The sequence below is a fragment of the Onthophagus taurus genome, chromosome 8, assembly GCF_036711975.1.
Source record: "Onthophagus taurus isolate NC chromosome 8, IU_Otau_3.0, whole genome shotgun sequence".
Lineage (NCBI taxonomy): Eukaryota > Metazoa > Arthropoda > Insecta > Coleoptera > Scarabaeidae > Onthophagus > Onthophagus taurus.
In genome coordinates this window covers 3,193,571-3,213,491 of record NC_091973.1, presented here as the reverse complement: position 1 = coordinate 3,213,491, position 19,921 = coordinate 3,193,571, and the positions used below count along the sequence as shown (strand labels likewise).

Here is a 19,921-nt window from a genome sequence, read left to right as displayed (position 1 = left end):
AATCGCACATTGTAAAAAAATAAGTCTCGACGTTTATTATTAATTAATTCTTCTCATCAACATAACGATTTAACATTTGTGTCAGTGTTGTATTAATCATGATTTAGATAGTTCTTTCTCAAAGTATTGCGACCCAATTTTTTCATTTTCATAAATTACTTCCATTATTTTCTAGAGTCATTCACGATTAGATGTATAAAAAATCGTATCTATCGAAGACAAGTTCTCAAGAAATACTGTATAATTTATTATAAAAAAGCTGCTTTTTTATTTCAACCCCTTACCATATCCTTTTATTTAAATTTATTACGCGAGGAAGGTTTATTAAAGCAAATTTCTTTTTATTTTCAACCATCGTGTTAGTTAATTAATTATAAATAATATAAAATTGGTTTTGCAATTAAATAACAATTATAAAAATATTCTGTAAACATAAAAAGATTTTATTTAAACTATTTTTTTGTAGCCCTATTGAGAATATCTTCCAATTGGGGTTGAACGTCACCCAGCAAAGGTCTCTCGCACGGTTCGGCCGCCCAACATTGTTCCATTAAATTCCAACATTCCGTGTCAAAATTTGGCAAACACTCGGGTCGCATACCCTTTTTCACACTATTCCATAACTGTTCTTTACTCATAAAATGTTCAAAATGTCCCGGCAACTCCACCCGCCCGGCACATAAAAACCAAAAAAGTACTCCAAAAGCATATACATCGACGCTAGAATCGTAACGCCCGGAAAGTAATTCCGGGGCCATGTGAACGGGCGTACCAACTACACTACCAGACATCATAGCCTCCGGTATGCAAAATCCGAAGTCTGTTAACATTGCGCGTTCATTTCCATCCAACTAAAATTCAAAAAAATGAGTAATAAAAAGATGATTAAAAAATAAAACTTACTAAAACATTTTTTAGTTTAACATCTCTGTGAACAAGACCTTGGGAGTGCAAATATCTGATTCCTTCAACAACATCAATAGCGATTTGAATGCGGCGGATAAATGTGAGACCATCTTTCAACGCGCAGAATAAATCTCGTTTCATCCTCTCCATAACTAATAACACAGCCGAGAGACAACCATTTCCATAGTTATGATCAATAACTGATCCTCTTAATTTTACAATCCGAGGATGTTCCGGAATTGTTCTTTTAAAATTCATTATCATTAATTCAATATTTACTCTACTAATAGTATTGTTTATTAGTGCGCCCAAAGTATTGTTCATGATACTTGGGTTGGGTTATAGATATCATGAACAATACTCGAGATTCGTAGCATACTACAAAAAAACTTTTAGAAGAAAAGTTGTAGCAAATTTCATTGTTAACAATATTGTTTTCTTTCACTTTTGCTCTCAGGTGCATAAATATCGAGAAAAATCTCTTTCATAGTAATAATCTCGGCCGACTTCGAAGACGTCGGCCGCCCATAACTATTATTCATGATACTTGGGGCGGCCGACGTCTTCGAAGTCGGGTGAGATATCATAAACAATACTCGAAATTCGGAGCATACTACAAAAAAAATTTTAAAATAAAAGTTGTAGCAAATTTCATTCTTAACAATATTGTTCTATTTCACTTTTGCTCTAAGGTGCATAAATATCGAGAAAAATCTCTTTTATAGTAATAATCTCGGTCGACTTCGAAGACGTCGGCCGCCCATAAGTATTGTTCATGATACTTGGGTTGGGTTATAGATATCATGAACAATACTCGAGATTCGAAGCATACTACAAAAAAACTTTTAGAAGAAAAGTTGTAGCAAATTTCATTGTTAACAATATTGTTTTCTTTCACTTTTGCTCTAAGGTGCATAAATATCGAGAAAAATCTCTTTTATAGTAATAATCTCGGCCGACTTCGAAGACGTCGGCCGCCCATAAGTATTGTTCATGATACTTGGGTTGGGTTATAGATATCATGAACAATACTCGAGATTCGAAGCATACTACAAAAAAACTTTTAGAAGAAAAGTTGTAGCAAATTTCATTGTTAACAATATTGTTTTCTTTCACTTTTGCTCTAAGGTGCATAAATATCGAGAAAAATCTTCTCTTTCATAGAAATAATCTCGGCCGACTTCGAAGACGTCGGCCGCCCATAACTATTATTCATGATACTTGGGACGGCCGACGTCTTCGAAGTCGGCCGAGATATCATAAACAATAATCGAGATTCGGAGCATACTACAAAAAATTTTTTAGAATAAAAGTTGTAGCAAATTTCATTTTTAACAATATTGCTCTGTTTCACTTTTGCTCTAAGGTGCATAAATATCGAGAAAAATCTCTTTTATAGTAATAATCTCGGCCGACTTCGAAGACGTCGGCCGCCCATAAGTATTGTTCATGATACTTGGGTTGGGTTATAGATATCATGAACAATACTCGAGATTCGAAGCATACTACAAAAAAACTTTTAGAAGAAAAGTTGTAGCAAATTTCATTGTTAACAATATTGTTTTTTTCACTTTTGCTCTAAGGTGCATAAATATCGAGAAAAATCTCTTTTATAGTAATAATCTCGGCCGACTTCGAAGACGTCGGCCGCCCATAAATATTGTTTAGGATACTTGGGGCGGCCGACGTCTTCGAAGTCGGCCGAGATGTCATAAACAATACTCGAGATTCGGAGCATACTACAAAAAAACTTTTAGAATAAAAGTTGTAGCAAATTTCATTGTTAACAATATTGCTCCGTTTCACTTTTGCTCTAAGGTGCATAAATATCGAGAAAAATCTCTTTTATAGTAATAATCTCGGCCGACTTCGAAGACGTCGGCCGCCCATAAGTATTGTTCATGATACTTGGGGCGGCCGACGTCTTCGAAGTCGGCCGAGATATCATGAACATACTCGAGATTTATTTTCATACTACAAAAAAACTTTTAGAACAAAAGTTGTAGCAAATTTCATTCTTAACAATATTGTTCTATTTCACTTTTGCTCTTAGATGCATAAATATCGAGAAAAATACTAATATATGAAAATTAGATGCTCAATTGTTTTTTAGAATACGGCAGATAATAGAATATTAAAAGTGGAGCAACATTTTGTGTCAAATGTTTTTCTTTCATCGCTATTACCTGGTATAATAAAATTCCATCGCTAAATCATTCCAATGTCTTTCATCTGGTGGTACAACTGATTTAACAGCGCAAGGTTGTACTCCACCCCAGGGTTCACACGCAAAAACAACTCCATATTGTCCTCTACCGATTTCAACAATTTGTCTGGGCATCCCCCAGCGTATAAGATCACATAACGACGTACTTTCAAGGGCGAGCCTTGCAAATTTCGGTGCCAGTCTTTTACGAATATCGATTCGTTGCTCTTCAGTCTCTTCAAGTTGTCCAGATAACTGGTTTTCGATTAATCTCATAGCGGAATGAAACGCCTCGTGCGACGATTTAACGTGTTCTTGAAATTGGGATGAAATCGTCTTCGCCAATCTGTGGTAACTAAGCGAATCTAAAAGTTCTAAGATTACTTGACGTTGCCATTCGCGATCGAATCGGACTTTTTGGGAGCACGTGTGCCATTTGAACGGGAAGTTTTGTACCAATTTTCGAAGCCGATCAACGAAAGATTGGACGAGGGAGAAAGTCGCAAACGATTTTAAGTCTATGTTATACGCAGCGTTAACGATTTGTTTAACAGCGTCGGATGCGAGTAGACTACCTTCGAGTTCATGACAGTTTTTCTCCAAGCTTTCGAGACATCTTTGGAGGGTTCCTGTGTAACTTTCACGCAAGTAACCGACGGAATGTACTAAACGTGACGCGACGATGTTTGTTAGTTTTTGAAAAACTAAATGATGAATTTCCATGGTTGCTACTTTTTCAAATTTTATTTCGTTTTCTATAAATTGAATTAAATTGAATTATAAAAATTTTTATTTGTATATTAGAATTACCTTGATATTCATATCCATCTAAAACAACATCAATATTATTCCTCATCTGTTCTAGAGAATCCTGGATAATTTTAACCATTTCAGTTTGCCTGATAAGAGCAATATCCATAAGTGATTTAAAAAGTTTTTGCTCAACATCTTGGGCGTAATGGATTCTTCGAGGAGTAATTTGGATCTCTCTCGCCATATCGAAAGCGGATAGAATAAAAATTCGAAGGCAAACGTTATGTAATTCGCTTAATAACGCAGATAGCTTTAATAGATACGCTTTTAATACGTTTCTTACGAACAAATGCAAATGATCTTTAATCTGAATATAACTAATTACTTCGTTTTCTACCATACACTCAGAACAAAGCGCTTTTCGAATGGATAAATCTGGCGTTTGTGGATAATCAGGTAAAAAACCGAGCCGTGATAATTGCGTTTTAAGATCGATCATGATTTTATTTAACCCCACGGGATCTTTATTATCTAATAAACCTATCCTAAGAAATATAATCGCGGCATCAGAATAAAGTTGTTTTAAAACGCGAATATTATGAATATCAGATTCGGTGAGCGCATTTTCGGTTACTGCATAGATAAAAATTGGGTAAATCGAGTCTAATTGTTTTGAGAGTACTTTTTGTAATTCATCTGAACCGCAATCGGGCGGAATATAAATGTTTATATTCTCTTTTAAAATTTCTGCTGGAATTTCAACTTCTATTGTGGGACAATGATCTGTTGGAGATTCTGAATTATCACGTTTTAAATCATCTTCTGCTATACCAGTCCAAGGTTGTTGCAGCGATTTTAATGAATCAACAATCTCATATTCTGAACCTAAGGTTAATCGTAACGATTTACGTATACCATAACTGATTTTTACCTGTATTTGAAATTTAATTTTGTAATTAAAAAGGTTAAGGATAAAGTGAGAACAATATAATTTACCCATCTCCAATTAGATTTGAGTTTTTGTGGTAAAAGTTTATAATTGAGTAAAAAATTAACAAATAAAGCTTTCCCAAAACAAGTTTGACCAAGTACAACGAACGCTGGGGTGTTATCCAACACTTTATGCAACGTCTCCACAGTGCAAAAAGTTAATTGTTGTTTTATTTCATCTATAACATATGTACATTAATAAATAAACATGAAAATATTATGTTATTCCTACCTAAAACTTGTCCATTTTTAATATCTTCTATAGCACAATTTGTATCTCTTAATATTTTTTTTAAATACGACCGGTGACGATTAAATTTACGAAATTCAACTGGTATATTATTCAACATTTTCAAATAAACTTTTTAATAATACTGTATTGAGATTTATTCATTTCTATTTCCGACTTGGTCAGTGTTTTGACAAATGACAACAACTTTCAAAACTAAAGAGATATCTGTTATATCTAATCGTCATTTGACCTAATAAACAAACACCTTTTTGGAATAACCAATGTTTAAATTCTTCATTATCTTAATTACTTAATCATTGTTTACTAATAATAATTCGTTTTATTATTAAATTCAAATTATTAATTCAACAAACACGGTCTGTGTTAAAATTTTTTTTATTACAGCTATTACTCAACAGATATGACTATATTATTTAAATATCTTCGTTCTCTTTTACATAATTAGCACCTACATTTAAAAAAAATCTTTTAGACATTTTTCTTGAATGTACTGGAAATAGTGTCTTTTCAAATCGGAAACTTTAAGATATACAGAATGTTATTTTGAATGGAATGATATATCTGGAGTATTGGCTACACTTCGAGAATACCAAAAACTTTGTGGAACCTCGGCCGACCAAAATATCATGAAATGGAATTCTTGGGTATTGAAAATATTCGGAGAACCAATATTCGAGAAAACTCCAACAAATGAAAGAAGTAACCTCGGCCGACTTCGAAGACGTCGGCCGCTCCAAGGTGACAAACATTCAAAACATTTTGCATATTGCTTAGGGTTTCTAGAGTATTGGCTAGACCTCGAGAATGCCAAAACTTTGTGAATCCTAATTGAGTGTGAGTTCGAGCATATCTCTTTTGAAACAAATTGATCCTCCAAATATCATGAAGTGGAATTCTTTGGTATTGGAAATATTTGGAGCGGCAAGATTGGCTCGAGAAAACCAAAACTAATTCCTAATTAGTATATAGCGCGTATTATGCTGATTCATTCCTTGTTGTCATATTCAATACTCATACGGGGTAGCAGTCCAAGTAGTGCATATATCTTTGCACTGCAACGGAGAGCGGTGAGAGTAGTGGAGGGTCTTGGGTACACAGAAGACTGCCGAGATGTTTTTAATAGATTAAAGATTTTAACTCTGCCCTCACTTTTTATTCTCGAATGCGATTTGATAACAGGCGACATTTTGCGGTACATGTCGATATTCATGAGCATGATACTAGGAATAAGTATAAAATTTATAACAATTACTTCCGTTTATCCAAAACGCAGCTTGGACCAGAGTACTTATCTCGAGTGGTACTTAACAGGCTGCCGAGTGAATTAATAGCAGAGTCTAATAGAAGGATTTTTAAAGGTAGCTTAAAAAAATGTTGTGTCAGAAAACATTTTATTCTGTGCAGGAGTTCCTAAATGCAGGGATCGGATTGTAACCACCATATAGCTTGTGGTTTTTGTTTATGCTGGTGTATTTATTAAATAAGAAAATGTATTAAAAGTGTATTTATTTAGACGAGTGTATGAGCAACAGCTTAGTAACACAATAAAATATTATTATTATTATTGCCTGTGATTTCGAGCATCTCTCGCTTGAAACAAATGGAAGAAGTAACCTCGGCCGACTTCGAAGATGTCGGCCGCCCCAAGGTGACAAACATCAAAACAACTTCAAAACATTTTGCATATTTCTAAGGGTTTCTAGAAGATTTCCAGAGTAATATTCGGGGCGGCCGACGTCTTCGAAGTCGGCCGAGGTTACTTCTTCCATCTGTTTCAAGCGAGATGGGCTCGTACGTAGGCGCAAAGGTTGGTTCGAGATAACCAAAACTTTATAAATCCTAATTGCTTGAAGAAGCAACCTCGGCCGACTTCGAAGACGTCGGCCGCCCCAAGGTAACAAATACCAAAACAACTTCAAAACATTTTGCACATTTCTAAGAGTTTCTAGAAGATTTCTAGAGTATTAGCTAGACCTATTGGAAATATTCGGGGCGGCCGACGTCTTCGAAGTCGGCCGAGGTTACTTCTTCCATCTGTTTCAAGCGAGATGGGCTCGTACTTAGGCGCAAAGGTTGGTTCGAGAAAACCAAAACTTTATAAATCCTAATTGCTTGAAGAAGCAACCTCGGCCGACTTCGAAGACGTCGGCCGCCCCAAGGTGACAAACATCAAAACAACTTCAAAACATTTTACATATTGCTGAGGGTTTCTAGAAGATTTTTAGACTATTAGCTAGACCTATTGGAAATATTCGGGGGCGGCCGACGTCTTCGAAGTCGGCCGAGGTTACTTCTTCCATCTGTTTCAAGCTAGATAGGCTCGTACTTAGGCGCAAAGGTTGGTTCGCGAAAACCAAAACTTTGTAAATCCTAATTGCTGGTGATTTCAAGCCTATCTCACTTGACACAAATGGAAGAAGCAACCTCGGCCGACTTCGAAGACGTCGGCCGCACCCAGGTGACAAATACCAAAACAACTTCAAAACATTTTGCATATTTCTAAGGGTTTCTAGAAGATTTCCAGAGTATTAGCTAGACCTATTGGAAATATTTGGGGCGGCCGACGTCTTCGAAGTCGGCCGAGGTTGCTTTTCTTCTACTTATCTTCTTCTGTAATCATTTCAGAGTTTCTGCATATATTTGGTCTGGACCGGTAGCTGGGCCATATTTTTGGAGTCGTAATTTTGTTAATTTCGGCTTAATTAGATGGAATCATGCATTCTCCTTTCTGAAATATCCGAAATGGCAGAACCTCCTCTGATCAGCCTCCACGTCGTTTAGCCATCGTCTGCGCGATCATCCCGGAAGTCGATCCTTGGATTTCTGTCGGTATGCTCATTTTACCGCCCTCTCCTCTGACATCCTCTCCATGTGGCGGGCTTTCCTTACTTCGGTTATAATAAGTTGGAATTTTATTTAATCCAGACTGAACTGTCTTGACTATGAAAGTCAAGTCATTCTCTGTTTTAAATTAAGTTGAGGTTGGATTCCATGAAGTCCTTAAATCTAAATATCTTCAAAATATATTACAAGACAAAAAAAAAGTAATAAAACAAATAAAATAATTTATTTTCTAGGAATTCGAGTATTACAATTACCATGTAACACAATAACTTTTTGTTTACACTTAAAATAATCTTCGAATATGTCCTTATAGCCATGATCCCGCCACCAGGTGCAAAGTTGTCGATTAAAACCACATGATAAAGTTTTAAAAAACCGCGGATGTTCGAAACCAAGTAGAGTGTAAAAATCTTGATCTCCCAAGTGGCCCTTAAAATTGTATTTGGACGTGAGTGTGGATACAAATTCGGTTGAGAGCACCTTTTGCCTGTATTCGTTTGATTTTCTTATTGCACTAAGATTTATTAAGATCACGCCAGAATTGTAACCTTGGAAACCGTTCGGATAGGAATCGCCCAGTCTTGTATTATGCTTCAATTTGTATGAATACAAAACGTGTCGATAAACAGGCGTTAATTCTGGAGCTAAGCCGTAAAGAGTACTTTCATTAAAGCTAAAAAATAAAATATACATTATTTTTTTATTTTGTATTTTTGAGGAGTGATTACTTTTTAAATTCGTTAAATAAATTTAATATATCTTCTTTAAAAAATACATCACAGTCAAGCATAACAGCTGTTTTTTGTGTCTTAGGTGCTATGCGATATAATCCTAATGATAAATAAAATAATGAGTCGCTATAATATGTTCCTAAAACGAAAATGAATTAATTAATTGTACTAAATATGATAAAAAAATACAAACCTGGTCGGGAACTAAAATGTGGTTTCATAATATCAACAATATCCATAATACTATTCGCTGCAGAATGAACATTATAATACGTATATTTGAATATAAAATTTTCTGTTGTATTAAAAATACTTTCAGCAATAATTTGTGAATTGCTATCAACAAATATATGAAAATGTAAAGGCACTGAGCTAATTTTCAATAAATTGTTTATTAAATGTTTAAAATTATACATTAACGGTGATTTATCGATAACTTTAGTAAAAATCAACCACACGTTGAAATCATCGTCGGGTTGTATTATTTTCGATTCATTTTTAATGGTATCGTTCCACGAATTGTGAAGACGCTGGGTATCGGAGGAATGCGTTTCTTTAATTCGAACCCCATCGAGAATTGTGAATGTACATAAAAACACCAACAGCAAACTGAGAAAAACTGTTAAATTAAATAAAATCTTCACGTAAATTGTTCGTACATTAAACATTTTCACTTTTTAAACCTTTTAATCATCTCTCACTCTAACTTAAATGTTGCGATCAAAAATTATTTAATCATCATCATTAAATTAATACTGTTGCCATGTAATAAAAACAAAGATCTATCGCCATCTAGTTTAGTTAACCTCAAACAATCCCAACAAATTAAACAAACACTTCATAACATTTTTCTTTCAAATTTCAACAAACTTTATTTATTTTTAATTATACACATAGTGCGAGTTGCGTACTCACAAATAATCACAAATTTAAACATTGTTTATTTATTTATTAGGCCAAATGACTTTTAGATCAAATACATTTATTTTTGATTTAGGCATTTATACTTTTATTTTGATTATGTTTTTAATTGCGATTTTGTTTTATTATACAGTTAATACATATTGCTTAATAGATGGCTGTTTAATGTTTATTTAAATAAAAATTAATATAATATTAATGTTCTTAATTTTTGGCGATAAAAAGATTTATAAAAGAATTAATATTATTACTATATTAATAATAACTTGATTTAATTGTTTTAAAAATTTGTGTTTATTTGGTTGCTTGCGCTTCACGAATTAATGATGAATTGTTTAATCAATTTTTGATAGTGTGTTAATTAAGTCTGGGAATTAGAGTATAATTTATTTATAATTAAGTGTTTAAACAAATTATTAAACGAATTATTGATTAAATCATGAAATTTTTTGCTTAATTTGTTTTAAATTGATAAATTAATAATAATTAAAAAAATTTTCTTTATAAAAAAGTGCCAAAAAAAATTATATTAGGGTTAAATAAGAATGGAAATAAAAATGTGGGGGTTTGTTTTTGTTGAATCATCTTCTTAAGGGGAAAAATCGATACTTGTTCCATTTTCAGTGTTTCCAGCTAGTATGAACCTCATTTCCTGGTAGAAACATGAAAATCTCGGTCTCTAAAATCGTTCTGAAAGCGATTGATGTTGAAAAAGGGCTGTCAAAATTACATAACGTCGCACTTTTAGTCGAAACTTAAAATATACCATCAAATATACCACAACCCCAAAACATCTCTCCACAACCTCAAAGCATTTCTCCTAAACCCCAAAATATATCCCCACAACCCTGAAATGTTTCTCCAAGGCCTCAAAGCATTTCCTCGATTCGCCTAGATTGCCTAATTTTTCTTTTAAATTTAACAAACTTTATTTATTTTTAATTATACACATAGTGCGAGTTGCGTACTCACAAATAATCACAAATTTAAACATTGTTTATTTATTTATTAGGCCAAATGACTTTTAGATCAAATACATTTATTTTTGATTTAGGCATTTATACTTCAATTTTGATTTAGACGTCTTAATTTTGATTTTGATTACTTTTTTAATTGCGATTTTGTTTTCAATTATATTTATTATGTATTTAATACATCTATTGCTTAATAGATGGCTGTTTAATGTTTATTTAAATAAAAATTAATATAATATTAATGTTCTTCATTTTTGATGATAAAAAGATTTATAAAAGATTTAATATTATTACTATATTAATAACAACTTGATTTAATTGTTTTAAAAATTTGTGTTTATTTGGTTGCTTGCGCTTCAGGAATTAATGATGTTGAGTTGTTTAATAAATTGTTGATAAAGTGTGTTAATTAAGTCTGCGAATTAGATTATAATTTATTTATAATTAAGTGTTTAAACAAATTATTAAACGAATTATTGATAAAATCATGAAATTTTTTGCTTAATTTGTTTTAATTTGATAAATTAATAATAACTAAAATAATTTTCTTTATAAAAAAGTGCCAAAAAAAATTATATTAGGGTTAAATAATAATGGAAATAAAAATGTGGGGGTTTGTTTTTGTTGAATCATCTTCTTAAGGGGAAAAATCGATACTTGTTCCATTTTCAGTGTTTCCAGCTAGTATGAACCCCATTTCCTGGTAGAAACATGAAAATCTCGGTCTGGAACGGTCTCTAAAATCGTTCCGAAAAGCGATTGATGTTGAAAAAGGGCTGTCAAAATTGCATAACGTCGCACTTAAACTGTACATTCATCGAAACTCAACACGTTTCCATATAAATCGTTGTGAAAACAAACGAAATATTAGTCAGTTGTATTTTTTTAAGAATTACACATTTTCAAATCACGTTTAGTTATAAACTAAATCAGCAAGTGAACCAGTTAACTAATCGTGGCCGGCCCAAACCGTCGTCACTGTTTAAGAGCAGTACTTTTCGGGGCTAAATACGTGAATTTCGAGTGGAAAATGTTTACCTTGTGGTATTCGGTGTTATCATGGAAAGAGTACAGGTACGTCAAAAAATATGGAAAAATACCGGTTTTCTTCACGCTTTTCTAACCCTCATTTTCATTTATTTATTCAACAGCTGTATGTATTTTTGGACGCTTGCCTAATTCTATTTTTGCATAACGTTATTTAGCCAATAATTGAAAAATAAATAAAATAAAAGAATCCTATTTGTACCGTAATAAATAGGCGAATTCGTTAATTAAACGATCTTTAAGTAAATAACTCTTTATTCCAGAGAAAGTCTTATTTTAGAGACTGTTTCATCTGTGCTAATAATAAATTTGAATACTTTTTTTCGTTGTTATCTCTCACGTATATACACATCCATGTCACCACATGGAGCTTGTTGTTCTCGCTATATTTATACCTTACTAATGGTATGGGGTAACCCACAAATTTTAATATTATAATCAATGACTTAAAATTAATTCCGTTTTTATTTAACCTCGAAATATAAAATGTTTTTTGTTGTTTAAAGATTTCAGGGGAGTCGGGAGAGCTATTTTATATTTAAAATCGGCATAACCCTGGCAATGGATGTTATAGTAAAGTATTTTTAGAAGATCACGTGTTTAAACCCGGGCGTTTAAATTGAATATCTAGCAAAGCTTGGCGTTCTCTACGAAAAATCTTAAAATCCCGACTTCGTATTTATTCGATTTATGACTTTTTATCGTAAACCATAAAACCATTGTAAATTATTATTTTTTTTTAGCTCAGGTCGTAATGTTTACGACTGCGTTCTTACGCAATAACCCAAAAGGTATTTATTTCACCAACTCTAATAGGGTTTTCGACTTATTCAGTGTATTTTCGTCTCGAAATCCACGCATTGCGAAAATAGCATCTACAGCACATGTGGCAGGTGCAATGTGTATTTCTAATTCTAAGCGACTCCCCAACAAAGACCATTTAGATAATTCACCTTTTAATATATTTTTTAAAGTAACTTCACGAGAAAACAATCGTATTTTTGGAAGATGTTTCTGTTTCTATTTTTGAATCCATCAAAAACCATGCCAATACTTAATTACGTAATAAAAATTAAAAAAATTTTTTTTGTTGTCTTATTTATCAGTGTGTCAAAAATTGAGATAACGTCCATCTTTTTTATTATCTATAAAATGATTTATTTTTTATTAAAAAACTATTTTGTCTCCATATTTTGAAAATAATATATTTTTTAGGTTATTTGCTAGACATGCATATTTATTTCGAAGAACCCATAACACCCGATTAGATAAATTTTAAGCCGCACTTTCTGAATAATACAATTTTCTAGAAACTACGTTATCGATACCTCAATTACAAAAAGTTTTACGTGCAACGTTGTGAAAGATAAGGAATTAGATAGCTTGTGAAACGTAATAATAAAAAACCATGCGCTTGTTACTAAGGGTTTGGTGTTTTCGCATCTTTTACTTCTTATTATTCATTTATTTTACTTTATTTTTATTTTTTCCATTAAGGGAAACCATACAGAAGACTCTCTTCCAAACTACACCCCCCCATTCAGCTCCACAAAAACAAGAACCACCAAAACCAACTATTCGGCCAACCACCCCTCAAAATATACCATCAAAAATACCACAACCCCAAAACATCTCTCCACAACCTCAAAGCATTTCTCCAAAACCCCAAAGTATATCCCCACAACCCGGAAATGTTTCTCCGAGGCCTCAAAGCATTTCCCCACAACCCCCCGATTCGCCTAGATTGCCACCTTCCTCTCCTAAACAAAGCCCAAAGATTCCCACACCCGTTCAATCAACGAGAATACCATCACCTCAACCACCTTCAAGGTTGCAACCTGTTAAACCGCCAAGATCTCCTTCCCCCCACCCTATTTTAAACGAACAATTGGACGACATTGATTTTAACGATGAAGATAGCGAAGAAGACGAAGATTCCGTCATAAATGGGAATGATTGGCCCGAAGACCTTAGAAACCCATCCCAAGATATTATTAATATGGAGAGGATGCAGCTGATTAGGGAAAATGTTAAAAAACCGTATGATTTTTTTTATTTTATAATTTTTTTAACATTTTATTGAGTTGCTTTTGTTGATTTTACTTGCTTTTATATTAACAAGCTAATTAAGATAAGTTATGCTATTATACTATAATATTATTCAATATAAATCCAAATGACTAAATCATTAAGTACTTGCATCGGTATGGGCTAAAACAAAGTTATTAGTCTATTACTAAGTCTCTAATTAACCACTTCATGTGCTTTTGAGTCTACCCAGAAGATCTACCAAAGGAAACTAACATTAATCACTCGTTCATATCAAACATATCATTATAGCTACAGATTTAATAATATTAATGTTGCAGTCTGGAGATCTGAAAGACTGAAATGTTGTTATATGTCACATTACATAAATATAATACATAAATTTGTACACAAAATCAGCAAATGGATGAAACCTTGGTAAATGTAATTAAATTGCTAGTGTTAGTTTTGGTGCTAGAATTAAAACTAGACCTAACACTACCACTACAACTAACACTAGACCTAGAACTAAAAACATTCGGGTTTAGCCGTACGTCTCCTAAGACGGCTAAACCCGAATATTTCTAGTTTTAAGTATAGTGCTAGTTTCAGTGCTAGAATTAAAACTAGAACTAACACTAGACCTAGAACTAGAATCATTCGGGTTTAGCCGCACGTCTCTAAAGACGGCTAAACCCGAATGATTCTAGTTCTATGTCTAGTGTTAGTTCTAGTTGTAATTGTTATTCAGTCTAGTGTTATTTTATCTAATGTTAGTTTTGGTGCTAGGACTACAATTAGAACTAACACTAGACCTAGAACTAGAATCATTCGGGTTTAGCCGCACGTCTCTCAAGACGGCTAAACCCGAATGATTCTAGTTCAAGGTCTTGTGTTAGTTCTAGTGATAGTGCTAGTGTAAAACTAGAACTAACACTAGATCTAGAACTAGTATCATTCGGGTTTAGCCGCACGTCTCTAAAGACGGCTAAACCCGAATGATTCTAGTTCTTGGTCTAGTGTTAGTTCTAATGGTAGTGTTAGTTCTATTTATCATTGAACTAAAACTAAAACTAACACTAGACCTAGAACTAGAATCATTCGGGTTTAGCCGCACGTCTCTCAAGACGGCTAAACCCGAATGATTCTAGTTCAAGGTCTTGTGTTAGTTCTAATGGTAGTGTTAGTTCTATTTATCATTGAACTAAAACTAAAACTAACACTAGACCTAGAACTAGAATCATTCGGGTTTAGCCGCACGTCTCTAAAGACGGCTAAACCCGAATGATTCTAGTTCTATGTCTAGTGTTAGTTCTAGTTGTAATTGTTATTCAGTCTAGTGTTATTTTGTCTAATATTAGTTTTGGTGCTAGAACTACAATTAGAACTAACACTAGACCTAGAACTAGAATCATTCGGGTTTAGCCGCACGTCTCTAAAGACGGCTAAACCCGAATGATTCTAGTTCTTGGTCTAGTGTTAGTTCTAATGGTAGTGTTAGTTCTATTTATCATTGAACTAAAACAAAAACTAACACTAGACCTAGAACTAGAATCATTCGGGTTTAGCCGCACGTCTTTAAAGACGGCTAAACCCGAATGATTCTAGTTCTATGTCTAGTGTTAGTTCTAGTTGTAATTGTTATTCAGTCTAGTGTTATTTTGTCTAATGTTAGTGTCGGTGCTAGGACTAAAACTAGAACTAACACTAGACCTAGAACTAGATTCATTCGGGTTTAGCCGCACGTCTCTCAAGACGGCTAAACCCGAATGATTCTAGTTCTTGGTCTAGTGTTAGTTCTAATGGTAGTGTTAGTTCTATTTATCATTGAACTAAAACAAAAACTAACACTAGACCTAGAACTAGAATCATTCGGGTTTAGCCGCACGTCTTTAAAGACGGCTAAACCCGAATGATTCTAGTTCTATGTCTAGTGTTAGTTCTAGTTGTAATTGTTATTCAGTCTAGTGTTATTTTGTCTAATGTTAGTGTCGGTGCTAGGACTAAAACTAGAACTAACACTAGACCTAGAACTAGAATCATTCGGGTTTAGTCGCACGTCTCTCAAGACGGCTAAACCCGAATGATTCTAGTTCAAGGTCTTGTGTTAGTTCTAGTGATAGTGTAAAACTAGAACTAACACTAGATCTAGAACTAGTATCATTCGGGGTTAGCCGTACGTCTCTTAAGACGGCTAAAGCCGAATGATTCTAGTTCTAGGTCTAGTGTTAGTTTTAGTGCTAGAACTTTTGGCTATAACGGACACTCTCTTCTCTGTATTAATTCGTTATATCGAGGTTTTACTGTATCTGATTATCTATATGTATGACTTGGATATTGAATTGTTTAATTATTGGATTTTTTCGTTTAAATTAATAAAAATATTTTTTTAATATTTCCTTAATAAAATGATAAAGTCATTTAGTTTTTTAAATTTATATTACTTATTAATAATATAACAATATCACAATGACTATAGATAATTTATACAAATCATTGATAAAATAAAAAAAATTGACTTCAAATTTTAGCTTAATTTGAAAACGTTTATTTATACATATTAACATCGATTGGTTATTGATAAAACGTGAGTATTCGTCATGTGTTATCAAGGTTTCTCGAAATAATCAATCAGTTATACGGTACATAGACTTTTCGAGTGTAAATGTTGTCTTATCTTTCATTAAATCGAATTTATTTAATTTATAGTGCTTTAACGAGGTGATTAGTTATTAACTTATTTATTAAATGAAGGTTGATTACGTAAAGTTTTTTTTGAATCGAAATTTTAAATAAAAATTTGTGTTAAGCGTTAAACTGGGCGTTACATAATGCGTTTTAACGAGGTCTATTTTTAAATCGAAATCTTCCTAAAAATTTGTTGAATCGCGTTGTTTAGAAAATTAGATGTTTCATCGATTTGAAATGAATTAATTAATTAATGTTTTGTATACAATTGGATTAATTTTAAACGATAAAGATGATTTGGAGTTCGAAAATGGTGTTAATTTTAAAAAGTATTAATGATTTAGATTAGATTAGAAAATGGGGATAGTTCAACAAGTAATTGTATTATATTTTTAATAAAAATGAGGTATAATTTTGTGGTTTATACGACCTTTAGGTCATTCGGGCTATATAAAATTTCTAGTATACGTCACGAGATGGTGGGGTAACAAGTACCTATGCAGAAGGTAGGATAGGAACCTCATTCAGTTTACTTGGAACCTTCATCAGTGAGTGTTCGTACCGGGTTCGAACTCTAGTTCTTTGGTAAGAACATTTTTTTACACAACAATTTTTCATAAAACTATTTCGCCACATCTCAATTTATTTAATTTATAAATAAAAAAACTTTTAAAAAAACCAACGTGGTTAAACCGGCTAAAAACTTAGTACCCGGCGTATGAATTTTTTTAACGAACCTAAATTAGATCTAATTGGATAAGTTGTAAGTTTAGATAAATTTTCTGTTGGATTTAATTTTTTTTTTGGTGTTATTACGCATTATTTCGCGACAACTCCCATCGAAATGACTCATACAATCATCCAGGCGTGCTAATTCGTCCCGATTCAGCAATGTCATTCCGTTGGTACTGTAAAAAATACAAAGTTGCGGTTGAAAATTTTTGCAATCATGTGGTATATTCATGTTATGTAACTAAAACAGAACTGGGCTTGCGCGAATTTCAACCCAGGGAAGGTCAATACCCATATTCATTTTTTTTTGTTAAGGGTTAATTTTTATAACGAAATAATGTAATACCCGGTGTATGTAATATGTTTATCACGAGGGATTTACAAGTAATTTTTTTTTATTAATATTGAATGTATAATTTTTTTAATGTCATATTGATGAAGATAAAGTCTAGATTTATTGCATTTAGGATTGATGGTGATATATAAGATAACCAGCAATAAAAAGATAAAAAAATCTTTTAGATAGGGCTATTAATTCCAAGTTTTGAGTGTTGAAAAGCGTTCATATTTGAAGAGAGCACAGTATCGATCGATACGGTGTGATAGCGAGAGGGGTTGGATTTTGGTGGGTTATTCGGCGACAGTCAAGTACAGTTTTGGACGTCGTCCGGGGTGCTGTGGGCGTCGGTTTTTCTAATGTATGCCTGGTTATCCCCATTGAGTTATTTAGAGTTTAGTAGTAGTAGTGTCCCTAGAATAGTGGTTTTTTAAAATTCTTCTTCATCCCCCGTTCGTGGTCGATTCGTTTTTTTTGTTGTTATTCTAAAGGAAGGAAATCGGTAAGAAAAAAATTAACATGGGCGGTTGCACATCAAAGGACAGCCCCAAAAAGGCTAAAGAAGAACAAAAATCAGGGTTTGTAATTCATTAAAGAAAGATCGGTGTCGGTATCTGCATGGTCCACGTATTCGTCTGTATTTGTATATATATATGTAAAAATAATTTTAATTAAAAAAAAATTTAATTAATTAACTTCGGACTAATTTTGTTTAATTGTCGTCCTAAGTTAATACAAACATGTAAATATTTATTAATTATTTTTTAACATTAAATGTAACATTCTAATTATTTTTTTTTGATGAATAGAAAATCTGACATAATGGTTGATCAAGCAGTTTTGGATAAATTGGAAGCTGGCTTCAAAAAATTGGAGGCCAGCGATTCCAAATCGCTCCTCAAGAAGTACTTGACCAAGGAGGTCTTCGACAACCTTAAGACCAAGAAAACTTCTTTTGGTTCATCCCTTCTCGATGTAATCCAATCTGGTAATTCATTTTTTTAACAAATTTTCGAAACCTTTATCGAATCCAAACAAATCCTTGCTTACTTATTTGCTTTTGATAACAAGGTGTATTGCGTCAATATTTACAACATACTTGAAGAAAAGATAAACTTTATTTTATTAAAATTGTTTAGGTGTTGAAAATCCGGATTCCGGCGTCGGTATCTACGCCCCCGATGCTGAATCCTACACCGTTTTTGCCGACTTATTCGACCCGATCATCGAAGACTACCACGGTGGTTTCAAGAAAACTGATAATCACCCACCCAAGAACTGGGGTGATGTTAACACCTTCGGCAATCTTGACCCAGCCGGCGAATACGTTGTTTCAACTCGCGTTCGTTGCGGCCGTTCCATGGAAGGTTATCCATTCAACCCATGCTTAACTGAAGAACAATACAAAGAAATGGAACAAAAAGTTTCGACAACTCTCTCTGGACTTGAAGGCGAATTGAAGGGAACCTTCTACCCGTTAACTGGAATGAGCAAAGATGTTCAACAAAAACTCATCGATGATCACTTCTTATTCAAAGAAGGTGACCGTTTCTTGCAAGCTGCCAACGCGTGCCGTTTCTGGCCAACTGGGCGTGGTATTTACCACAACGACAACAAAACCTTCTTGGTATGGTGTAACGAAGAAGATCATCTTCGTCTTATTTCCATGCAAATGGGTGGCGATTTGGGAGAAGTTTACAGACGTCTCGTAACTGCTGTTAATGATATCGAAAAACGTATTCCCTTCTCTCATAACGATAGATTGGGCTTCTTAACTTTCTGCCCAACCAACTTGGGTACAACTGTACGCGCTTCCGTACACATTAAAGTACCAAAACTTGCCGCTAACAAAGCCAAACTTGAAGAAGTCGCTGCCAAGTACAACTTGCAAGTCCGCGGTACTCGCGGTGAACACACCGAAGCCGAAGGTGGTATTTACGATATCTCTAACAAGAGGCGTATGGGTTTGACTGAATTCGATGCTGTCAAAGAGATGTACGATGGCATCGCCGAGATCATCAAGATTGAAAAAGAGTTGTAAATTAAAAATGAAAGAGCAAGAATTTAAATGAAGATGAAAAAGAATAAGTATTCATTTCCATTCGTATTATTATTTTGTTTTTTTTTTTTCGGTGATGCTTTCGCACGCTATTCTATTATTACGATAATATATTAACGAGTAATAATTGTCGGCGGTTATTTATAGTATTTCAAACATGTAGTCTGCTTTGTTTTCGATATTATGGTCAAAATTATGTTTACGATAAGTGGACTGGCCGACAAAGTAAAAAATAATATATAACTATATAAAGTGTGCATTGGATATCTTATTTTGAGAATGATTACGTTTAATCGTAACGTGAATTATTTTTTTAAGTTATCAAAATTTGTTACAACTGTTTAATAAAATACATCCAATGTAAAAATAAACCATCGTTATTTCATTACCTTTTTAACCTTATTTTATGTTATTTTATTTTATTTAAGTTAAGGTAAGTAATTTTAAATTGA

At 33.3% G+C, this 19,921-nt stretch overlaps 3 protein-coding genes across 8 annotated transcripts; 1 reads left to right on the top strand and 2 right to left on the bottom strand.

Annotated features, from left to right (window-relative positions):
* Positions 1–316: 316 nt before the first annotated feature.
* Positions 317–5,285, bottom strand: LOC111425407 (dual serine/threonine and tyrosine protein kinase-like). 2 transcript variants are annotated; one of them, XM_023059403.2, is made up of 7 exons: positions 5,088–5,285; positions 4,862–5,034; positions 3,923–4,796; positions 3,688–3,867; positions 3,093–3,477; positions 904–1,150; positions 317–851 (listed from the first exon to the last, which is right to left on the bottom strand). In XM_023059403.2, exons 1-7 carry the CDS (start codon positions 5,203–5,205, stop codon positions 453–455), a joined length of 2,376 nt encoding a protein of 791 aa, XP_022915171.1. In that variant the 5' UTR covers positions 5,206–5,285; the 3' UTR covers positions 317–452. The 2 variants fall into 2 exon arrangements, with proteins under 2 accessions (XP_022915171.1, XP_022915170.1); XM_023059402.2 differs by having other exon boundaries at positions 3,093–3,867.
* A 2,871-nt stretch (positions 5,286–8,156) lies between these two features.
* On the bottom strand, positions 8,157–9,551 carry LOC111425250 (Xyloside xylosyltransferase). 2 transcript variants are annotated; one of them, XM_023059171.2, is made up of 4 exons: positions 9,367–9,551; positions 8,877–9,302; positions 8,681–8,822; positions 8,157–8,625 (listed from the first exon to the last, which is right to left on the bottom strand). In XM_023059171.2, exons 2-4 carry the CDS (start codon positions 9,097–9,099, stop codon positions 8,175–8,177), a joined length of 816 nt encoding a protein of 271 aa, XP_022914939.1. In that variant the 5' UTR covers positions 9,100–9,302; positions 9,367–9,551; the 3' UTR covers positions 8,157–8,174. The 2 variants fall into 2 exon arrangements, with proteins under 2 accessions (XP_022914939.1, XP_022914938.1); XM_023059170.2 differs by having other exon boundaries at positions 8,877–9,550.
* A 1,705-nt stretch (positions 9,552–11,256) lies between these two features.
* On the top strand, positions 11,257–19,840 carry LOC111425207 (Arginine kinase 1). Of its 4 annotated transcripts, XM_023059076.2 has the most exons (4): positions 11,381–11,652; positions 13,123–13,665; positions 18,220–18,398; positions 18,550–19,840. In XM_023059076.2, the coding sequence occupies exons 1-4, from the start codon at positions 11,609–11,611 to the stop codon at positions 19,449–19,451; spliced, it is 1,668 nt and encodes a 555-aa protein (XP_022914844.1). In that variant the 5' UTR covers positions 11,381–11,608; the 3' UTR covers positions 19,452–19,840. The 4 variants fall into 4 exon arrangements, with proteins under 4 accessions (XP_022914846.1, XP_022914844.1, XP_022914847.1 ...); XM_023059078.2 differs by lacking the exon at positions 13,123–13,665 and having other exon boundaries at positions 11,257–11,652; XM_023059079.2 differs by lacking the exons at positions 11,381–11,652; positions 13,123–13,665 and adding an exon at positions 16,808–16,926.
* Positions 19,841–19,921: the final 81 nt, after the last annotated feature.

Bases quoted from the DNA above. Each gene is read 5' to 3' on its own strand.
- LOC111425207 (XM_023059076.2), top strand. From the start codon at position 11,609: ATGTTTACCTTGTGGTATTCGGTGTTATCATGGAAAGAGTACAG. The intron at 13,666-18,219 runs GTATGATTTTTT...TTTGATGAATAG, and splicing joins AGGGAAAATGTTAAAAAACC to AAAATCTGACATAATGGTTG. The intron at 18,399-18,549 runs GTAATTCATTTT...AAAATTGTTTAG, and splicing joins TCTCGATGTAATCCAATCTG to GTGTTGAAAATCCGGATTCC.
- LOC111425407 (XM_023059402.2), bottom strand. From the start codon at position 5,205: ATGTTGAATAATATACCAGTTGAATTTCGTAAATTTAATCGTCACCGG. The intron at 3,868-3,922 runs GTAATTCTAATA...TTCAATTTATAG, and splicing joins AGATGGATATGAATATCAAG to AAAACGAAATAAAATTTGAA. The intron at 1,151-3,092 runs GTAATAGCGATG...GAATTTTAAAAG, and splicing joins ATGGAATTTTATTATACCAG to AACAATTCCGGAACATCCTC.
- LOC111425250 (XM_023059170.2), bottom strand. From the start codon at position 9,351: ATGTTTAATGTACGAACAATTTACGTGAAGATTTTATTTAATTTAACA. The intron at 8,823-8,876 runs GTTTGTATTTTT...TTTTCGTTTTAG, and splicing joins ACATTTTAGTTCCCGACCAG to GAACATATTATAGCGACTCA. The intron at 8,626-8,680 runs GTAATCACTCCT...TTTATTTTTTAG, and splicing joins TTATTTAACGAATTTAAAAA to CTTTAATGAAAGTACTCTTT.